The sequence below is a fragment of the Sparus aurata genome, chromosome 12 (assembly GCF_900880675.1).
Source record: "Sparus aurata chromosome 12, fSpaAur1.1, whole genome shotgun sequence".
Lineage (NCBI taxonomy): Eukaryota > Metazoa > Chordata > Actinopteri > Spariformes > Sparidae > Sparus > Sparus aurata.
The window spans coordinates 14,895,716-14,905,187 of NC_044198.1; the positions used below are offsets into that span (position 1 = coordinate 14,895,716).

The 9,472-nt window shown below is 42.3% G+C and overlaps 1 protein-coding gene across 1 annotated transcript; it reads right to left on the bottom strand.

Annotated features, from left to right (window-relative positions):
• Nucleotides 1–690: 690 nt before the first annotated feature.
• On the bottom strand, nt 691–8,033 carry loxa (lysyl oxidase a). The gene is made up of 7 exons (XM_030434705.1): nt 7,168–8,033; nt 5,342–5,450; nt 4,717–4,854; nt 3,452–3,608; nt 1,631–1,726; nt 1,353–1,468; nt 691–1,257 (listed from the first exon to the last, which is right to left on the bottom strand). Exons 1-7 carry the CDS (start codon nt 7,808–7,810, stop codon nt 1,251–1,253), a joined length of 1,266 nt encoding a protein of 421 aa, XP_030290565.1. The 5' UTR covers nt 7,811–8,033; the 3' UTR covers nt 691–1,250.
• Nucleotides 8,034–9,472: the final 1,439 nt, after the last annotated feature.

Here is a 9,472-nt window from a genome sequence, read left to right on the forward strand (position 1 = left end):
CTGAAAGTGACTTAGCCAAAAAAACCCCTAGGCTGGGCTGTTGGCTGGCAGTAAACTGGACATCGCCGTTAAGTTTTCTCAACAGTGCGGGAATTTGTTCCTCAGAGAAGCACACAAAACCCTGCGAAGAGAAAAGGATAGACCGTCTTTCTCTTTGTCCACTCTAGCCACCAGGATCCAGCTAACAAGGCTAACACCGGCTCTTCATTTTGATGCTAACTAATAATCCAAGCCCCCAGTTGCTGTGCTAGTTATTCAGCTAGGTAGGTAACTTGCTCAGTGTATTCTGCACATGTAAATGAAATGCTGAATCACTGGAGTCCTTGTATATTCCAAAAACATTTTATGGTTCCTTTTTCTCAAATGTGAGAATTTGCTTCTTTCAATGTTTAATTTAGGCTTATATTATGTCCTTTCCTCGGGGGGCTCTGGGAACATGAGCACCTTATTTTCAAATGACATTGCCTTTTATTTTTAAATAGTGCATTATCCACAACAATATAATCATAATCTACAAAGATAATAACCATTAGTTTGTAGCGCTACTTTTATATTCACTTTTTAAAAAATGTTTTTATGTTATGGTGTGTTTGTGATTCAGTGTGTGTGTGTGTGTGTGTGTGTGTGTGTGTGTGTGTAAACAACAATAAGACAGAGGAAACAAGAAACAAAGACAAGACAGAAGGGAAGTCACTTAAAACTGATGATCTAAAAAAGTGATTCAATATCACAATGTTTTATTCAACTAAGAATCACCAAAAGCCCTGGAGTAAAGAGAGTTTCTCCCGTTGCTTATAAATAAAACATTTTCCTTTACACAACTGGTTCATTTTAAATTTTGTGATATAAATGATATTGACTTAACAAGGAGAGCAAGCTGGTTTATGTTCGTATTTAGCTTTTCGTATTAAGCTTCCAAGTCTCATGGATTTTAGTCTTGAACCATCTTACATGTGGTATGAAATATAAGCATACAGAACAATGTAATAGAAGTCAGGAATGAAAATTATCCCACGAGATAAGAGAAAAAACAAAGATATACTTATGAGTAAGGAGAAAAAAATGCTTTCCACCACAAGCAAAATACACCATTGCTGCTTTCTTTTTTGTTTTGTTTTTTAAATTGGGATTACATAAAATCATAAACCTCAATAACAGTTTAAAGTTTATTTCATGATGTTTTAAATGTTTTTAATATGCAGTCCTCTTCACTGACATTAACAGAGCGTGCTGTGAATGACTGTCATCCATTAATACCTGAATACAGAGAAAAGAACACAAACACGATAAGGATTATTGGACCACACGAGGAATGTCAAGTAAATGTTTGTCACATGAAACGTGATACTTACGATGACATGTGACAGCCTGACACGTGGGCGTAGTTGCCATCGTAGCGCACATCACAGCGCACGATGTTGTTGCTGTAGTCACTTTCTGGGACCTGATATTGTGGATTTACACTGACCTGTGGAGAACAACAAAATATAGTATACATACAAAATATAACATACATACAACAAAATACATATTTAGGAAAAAGGAATCGAAAACACAGCTCGAAAATAAACAGTAAAGACTTGATAATTACTTTAATGTTACTCTTCTAAACGTCTCATCTGGTACAAACCTTGAGGATGTAGGATCCAGGTTTCACATCTGTTATGTCAATCCACTGGCAGTCGATGTCTGCGTTGTAGGTATCAAAACATCCCGGGCTCAGGCCCTGAACATCGGACAGAGTCCATATGAAACATTTTACATACAAACAGACTTCTTCTTAAACAATACAAGGCCATTTTACTATAACTTTAACAAAGACTCGTTTTCATTTTCATCTTGTGTTAAGAATGAAAGTATTATTATAAGACAAGCAGTAATTCATTGTTAAAAATGGTTGTATCTAAGGGGTGTTGTTGGATGAAACTACACCAAAAAAGGTAGGAGGTAGTGAGGAAAAAAAGAGAAAAACAGGATGGAAAAGAAATTCATGTCGTAAACGACTGATCACGTACATTCAGGCAGGTGGGTTCATCTTGCAGGAGCAATGGAAAATCATTAATCACCATCACCACTGGCTCATGCAAAAAGGAAATACTGAAGCTCTTAACGACTGCTCCTTCAGTAAAAGAGCACTTGTTTTCCTGCTTTTAAGGGGTGTGTGAACTGAAATACGACAACCAAGACATTCAATGGAAAGCTGTAATTATTGTCCAAATTGGTCTGAACACTTGTGAAGCAAAATCATCGCATTGTAGTGTGTTCATTTATATCTGTCAAGGTGGGGTGGCTTTTATTTTGCAGCAATATCTCACCGACGACATTTTGACAGTTTACAGTAGGAAAAGCATTCATAGTGCTTTGATCCAGAACTACCGGGAGTTTTACATTGTTGCTTTTTTAAGCTAACATGAGCTAACTGGCTATTCATCTGGCCTTGCTTGAAATGGTCCAGCACAAAACACCCTGTAAAAACATCTGCTGGTGAAGTTTTTGTTCAGTAGTGAGCCTGAGACGTGCTGGTTGGCATGTTGTGTTACCACTGGAGAAAGCCAGGCTAACTGTTTCCAGTCTTAGTGCTGAGCTCAGCTAAAGTGACAGACATGAGAGCGGTAGATATCATCTCATCTACTCTGCGCCATAAAGCAAATAAGACTGTTTCCCAAAATGTTGAACATTTGTTTTACAGGTCTACTGTAGGATTTAGAGGCATATGGCGGTGGGGTTGTGGAATGCAACCAACTGGACACCCCAAAAATGTGAAAAAAGACCCTCTGTAGAGCCAGTCTTGTGTTTGTCTGTTCTGGGATACTGTAGGAACATGGTGGTGCAACATGGTGGAAGGAACAATCTCTTTAGAGAGTAAATATATAAAGCTCAGTCTAAGCTTACAAAAGCAAGACTAAAAAAGATGTAAACACAACGCTGACATATTATAACCTTAAAAAGCTGATGTGCTGAACATGTAGTTGCTTATTTACACATCCAGAACAAACAAAGCTACATTTGTATTAGTTTGTGTGTGTCTCTGGCCACCCAATGACTATGAGTCCAATATTTACTCTCCTTTTAGCTCTAAGTTTGGTCTCCACCAATTCCTGATGGAGAACTCTGGCTCTTCAGCTGCTAAATGCTGCTCTGTGTTCAGGAACTAGTTGCTAACTTTGTTTGTCTGCTGTTTGGTGCTGAGCGGGTAGCACAGAGTGGGATTTGTTGCTGAAAATAGCTGCCTGCTATGTTAGGAAGACGAGAGCAGTGAGACTGAACCAAAACAAAGAGCTGAAAGAGGCAAAACTCATGAGAGCGGCAGAATCAGGAGGAAATGTCTTTGTCACCATGAGCGACACCTTTTACATACAGGTAGTCATGTGATCTATTGGTAATATACTTTTTTTTCTGAAAGCAGCTTTAAAGAGAATAATAACAACATTTCCACAGTTAACTTTGAGACCTGGGTATGTGCGGTGCAGGCGAATCGCCTGTAGTAGCCATAGTCACAGGAAGTGTCCTCCAAGCAGAAGCTGGCCTTGTGGCCCTCAGCCATCTGGTGGTGGGTGTTGGCGTCCAGCAGCTCGTAGTGGCTGAACTCATCCATACTGTGGAAGTGCCTGTGGATCAGATGCAACAGTGTTCAACAACATTTTTAATCTCAACCGATCGAGTTCCTCATCAACCAGGCACGGACTGTCATGATGAGACCGACCAGGGACTGTTTTTGTTCCTGAGCACTGATTCACATTCAAGCACATTTTGTTGGATATTTCCCAATGTTCAAATGGTTGCCGGTCACTGTGAGTGAAAATATCACAGGTGTTCATTTTATTCATAATGCACATGTAGCATTGCAGTTAGTCTGAATCTGCATTCATTCTATTATCTTAAAGACCATTTGTTTAATGAGCCAGAAATAGATTTAGGTAACTTTAAAAATTTCCATACAGTCTGCATCAACAGTGGATTGGATCTCAGCCAAATGTGCCCCATACTTGGGATTAGCACAGTGGACTGGTTGTCTCACAACATAACTATGGACTGAGGTAGTTTCTGTACAATCAAGGAAAACTAGGCTGTTTTCCAAAAACTCAGTAAAGGCACAGAAATAGCTGCGGTTCTCCTTTTTGGCTCATTTTCCTTAACCCACACAATTTTATTTTACAATGTCTGGCTTTGCAGTTGTAAATTAACTGAATTTAAAGGTCATGTGAAGTTCAGTCACATCTCATCTTTTGAAAGCCCAGAGATGGTTTTAAGTTTTTACGCTGCGACTGTAAATGTCGCAAAAAAAATCTTGGACAGCCTGAACATACAAATAAAACTTGTGTTGAGATGTCAGTCCTCATATCAACAGTCATAAAACAGCCAAGAAAAACGAACCAAACAGCCAAAAGTAACACAACTGGGGTTCAACAGGGGGTGCCATACCACAACTACCCACTGGAACAGACAATAGAAAGAAACAATTGAATGGTTATATTTGTAACTGATTAACAAAACAACACATATCTGAGTTACAATATGTGAAGAAAGTGTTGTCCACAATCAGAGCAGGGTAGTCCACGTCTGGTTTACTAGTTCGTGCATGAAAACGTTACACAAATGACTTTAATGATGCCAGTGTGTCAGCTGGTGAGAAGAGATGACTCACAGGGACAGCCACAAGTCACAAAGACTCCTGAGATGGTGAGGTGGACAGCACTGACATGACATTATACTCACTGGTGACAGCTGTGCCACTCCCAGGAGTAACGTGGCCTGTTGGGGAGGAAGTCTGCCGTCCCCTGGTTCTTGACTCTTTGAGGGAACCTCAGCAGCATACGGGTGTCATAGTCTCTTACACTGGATCTATAGGCTGAGCTGCAAAGCGCAAAAATAAGAGCGTAAGTTTGCATAAAAACAAACAAAAAAACGTATGTAATTTATGGACATAACTACGTTATTCAGATTGTTTTCCCTGCTACATCCCCTCCTCTGAGCGGAGCGGACTTTCGGTGTCTGAGTGAAGGCTGCCTGTGTGTAAATAGTGGGTGGAAAAATAGTTTGAAGACACTTGGTAGTTTGGGTAAGTTTTCGATAATGTGTTTACCATTCGTGCTTTCTCCCCTCGGGACAGACTGTGATTAAACTTTACAGAAGTCCTCCGCTCCACCCCTCCTCCACCATCAGCGGCAGGATTCGGTTAATTTTACCTCATGGTTCCACTGGGCAGCACTCACCCACAAACACTTTGAGCTGGCTGTTATGGCTCAAAGCTCTCTGAATCACACTGAGACTTGGCTGTAAACCCTTCGTTTTTTTTTCTCCTTCTCTTTCTCCATGTGGATAAGTTCTGACAGCGCTCTACCTTGACAAACAGTTCTCCTCAGCTGCACATCTTAGGTTGTACATTGGGACTCTCTGGACATATGCAGCGGCTTGAATGTAGTACGCGTCGGGCACAAGATCGGGCAGGCCTAGAACAACAAAACAATAATAATAATAATAGCTAAAAATGACAGTAAGTGAAGTTAATAAATGAACACTTTTGCAGATGTCAAAATAGATGTAAGTATGTAGGAATTGACAGTCAAATAGAGAGAAGATAAGTCAGGGCTGGACAATGTGTAAGGGATAATGCCTGACTATGCATTATCATCCATTCATCTCTCAAAGTGCATCATCCCACTCACACCTCCTGTGTCTTGACCACAAGGCTGCACTTTAACACACTACAAACCTGTCGTTCTGATTAAGCAACATTTGACACCACCCTTGCTGATATAAAGTAGCTGCTTCTAATGGAGAACATGTCTGAATTTGGATATCGATACATGATGATATGGCAAGTGTTGTCTTTTCCTGGTTTTAAGGGCTTTTTACATCACTTTATCTAATTACAGCACAATTACAATCTAATTACATCACTGCACCTAAAGGTAAAGTGATGTCATTTTCTAAACTTACCATCGCTGCGTTTCAACAAGGAAGCTAGCAACAGTGCCAGCTGGTATCAAGGAGGCAAGGAGGGACAGTGGTGATTTGAGCGCAAACATTTGCAGGGGTGGGACCTCCAACCAGCGTTTAATCACCATTATGAATCATAATTATTTTTCTCCAAATATGAATAACATTAAAAACAGAACTGAAAAAAAAAAGAATAACTAATCAACTTTACTGTTGTCATCATCACATAAGCATTGATGTTGAGTTTTGGTTTTCTGTCTTTATTGGGGGTTTATGGTTGTTAATGCCGTCCCCGTTTCCCAAATTTCTTGAGGGGCCCCAAGATGCAGTTGGTAAGTCTACTCCACCTCCAGCAACTGTCAGTAACCATAGTAGATGTGAGAAGAATCCCGCTAAGAGTAACTTTGAATAAGGCTGCTGGTCCACATAATATACCTGGCCATGTACTGAAACAAGTGCCAGTCAGCTCACTTTAACATCTCTCACTCACAGGAGACTTTCTCTCCTGCCTCAAGACAGCCATCATCATCCCTGTACCTACAAAGTCTGCTGTCTACATGACTACCACTCTGTGGCTCCAACAGGAGCGCTTTGAGAAACTGGTTCAGTGCCCTCAAAAAAAAAACATCCCTGCCAACCTGGACCCTCAGTAGTATCCATTCAGAACCAACAGATCCACAGACGACGCCATATCTACTGCCCTCCACTCAGTCTTCACACACCAGGACAATGAGAACAGCCACATCAGAATTTATTTAAAATAATCTCCACCATGAAGCTGATTGGAAAACTTAACACTCAGAGCTTGAGCACCACACTTCCTCACAAGTGGACCCCAGACATTTCAGATTGGCATTCACACGTCACCTCATCAGCACATTGGCGGTCAACACCGGAGCCCGCCAGGGCTAATATTATTGTTTGTCTTATGTAGCATAAAGGCAGTTAAACTCAGATTTGACATATGACAAATAAAATAACCTTTAACTCTTTTTAACCTTTGATACCTGCCTTTACCCACTTAGTCACTAAGTCCACATTATTGATGATAATTTATCAGTCGAGATATATCGAGATATCGGGTCCCACTCCTTGAACCTGATCCTTGACTGATTTCCTCTTTAATACACCAGAAGCGTTTTAGCATCCTAAGCAGCCCTTGATGGTTCATATCTATCAGATAGACGACTTCAGATGTTGTTTTGTGAGCACTCTCCACAGCCTTACCGTACTGGTGATCCCTCGTGCCGTACCCGGGTCTCGGCCTCGGCCTCGGTCTCTCGTAAACGTCATAATAATTGTAATACGGATTATCGCCATCCATGGATTTGTACGGGTCGTTGTAGGGATCGTCGCCGACCATCATGTCTTGTCTCCTGGGCAGAGGCGGACTGACAGTGACTTTGTCCTGGGTGTCATTGGCTCGGCTGCTCCTCTGCGGCTCCGCGCGCTCACCGGGGCGCTCGCGGGGATGCTGGCGGTGCTCGCGCCCTCTCACGAGCCTCTGGAGTGGAGGAGGGAGTCCACCGGGGCTGTGCGCACCGGACGTCGGCCGGGGAGGCTGCTGCTGCTGACTCGAGGTGTCCTGAGGTCTCACGTTGGCATCACGGATGATGGTGACAGGTCGCGCCTGCACTTGTTCCTGAGGTGCGCCCCTGCGCCTCGGTGGCTGGTACTCCGAGCCCTGGCTTAAAATGCTAAAAATCTTGCCGTTGTGCGACCACTGTAGCGTCTGCCGGAGAGCCGCTCTTTGCTGTTCTCCCTGTTGTGTCCCCGGGCTCCTTTGAGATTGGGCAACTTGCAGGATGAAAACAAAAAAATAGACGCACGCATATGCGTAAAGTGGCGTGCCAAATATGCGTAAGCCCATTATGAACTCAATTAAAGGAGATTAAATGTGACAAATCGAATATATCAAATGAGCCGGGGGTTGCCACTTGTCTTAAAATGTTTTAGATATCCCTCATCTCTGTTTGAAGGATACTCAGTGAGCAGAGGAGAAAAGCTAAGTTTGAATGTATCCGTGTAAACTCATATCGCTCTGCTCCTGCAGCCTGCAGTGAGATGATGGTGAGGAGGAGGAGGAGGAGTTCAGCATTTGGAGTTTCTGAATCTGTTACACAAGTGTGGTGCTGCTGCTCATATAACCACTGGATGGATACGTGATGTCTGATCATGCCCAACCGAGTGTGTTTGATAACTGAACTGTCTGGCCCTCTGGAGAACGTTCATGTGTGTCAGTAACCAACAGTGAAAGTTGTTTTCTTAAACACTAAGAGGGGAAAACATATTGCATAGTTTGAGTCATAACACAAACACAGAAACAGATGTAAAATGTCTTATGAAATCCATCCCACTTAGCTATGATAGCACATAAATGATATGACCCATTTCCCAGAACCTTCTGTATATTATCTCCATTTTTTCCCTGCTCTGCCAGATCAACAACTTGTCATGATAAATGGCTTTTTTCCCTGACTGTGGGATGAACTCCCAACCAAATTGCAACACTCCTTGCCAAATGTCTGCGAGCACCACTTTCTCATATGAGGATCTCAGAAAACCTAAACATGACTCGCTGATGGCCCTGCGACATTTCCAGCTCTGTCTTGGAAAACCGTCTCCCACAAACCCCCCTCCACCCCGGCCGCGCCTCAGTCCTGCATGTCTGTGCTGGAGCTCTGCTGACAACGTGAACGCTTCATCACATGCATCGCACAGTAATCTTCTATAAGGTCATAATTAGTCTATTCTGAGCAAAAAAAAGAAAACAAGATGAGGCTGTGGTGACACTTCATTTCTGCGTTTACCGTGTCTGGTGGCAGACTGGTGACCCCCACGCTCCTCTGCTGATAAGTCATCTGCTGCAAGCCAGTCAAATCACTGCCCTGCTGTTATCACCAGAGGTATAATGCATAGTTTGGGAAACCTAATGTAAGGTCTTCATTTTGTTTTTCATCTGCAGAGCAAAGGCAGGAAATTCTTTTTAGCATCGACACAACTGACCACAGGACAGCTGCTGCGAAACCACAGCAAGAGGACAGAAGGACTTTGCAGTTTCTAAATCACAACGTTTTAGGAGAGCTATTGGCTTGAAAACAACACATTTGGACAAGCAATTATGAGCTCTTATGTGGGAGGATCGCGGTCTTGCCTTACAAACTCTACGTTGTTATCTTACAACTTCAGAATGTTTTGTACAGCATCTGAACGAGCAAACGTCTACAATCACAAGAATTGCTGGTGGAACCTCAAGCGGCCATGTCGTTGACGAGAAACATGAAATAAAGAATGTAATAAGAGAAATTTGTGTTGTGCTTTCTAAGCTGTCCTTTATTTATCCAGACCAGTAGTTTCTCTTCCACATCAGTCCTGTTTACACTCCTGTAGCAGCCAGGGGGTTAATGTGCCTTGCTCAGGGGCACCCCGATGGTTTCAAAGAGCTTCTTTTTTTTGTTTTTGTTTTACTTTTTGTGGGGTTGTGGTTTTTGGGGTCATGCCCGTGTCTCCTGTCTAATAAAGCAAAATCTGC

Excerpts from the sequence above, each read along its gene's own strand:
- loxa (XM_030434705.1), bottom strand. The coding sequence starts at position 7,810 with ATGGGCTTACGCATATTTGGCACGCCACTTTACGCATATGCGTGCGTC. Across the intron at positions 4,855-5,341 it reads GAGGAGAACTGTTTGTCAAG|CTCAGCCTATAGATCCAGTG; the intron begins GTAGAGCGCTGT and ends TGCGCTTTGCAG. Across the intron at positions 1,469-1,630 it reads CTGGATCCTACATCCTCAAG|GTCAGTGTAAATCCACAATA; the intron begins GTTTGTACCAGA and ends TGTTCTCCACAG.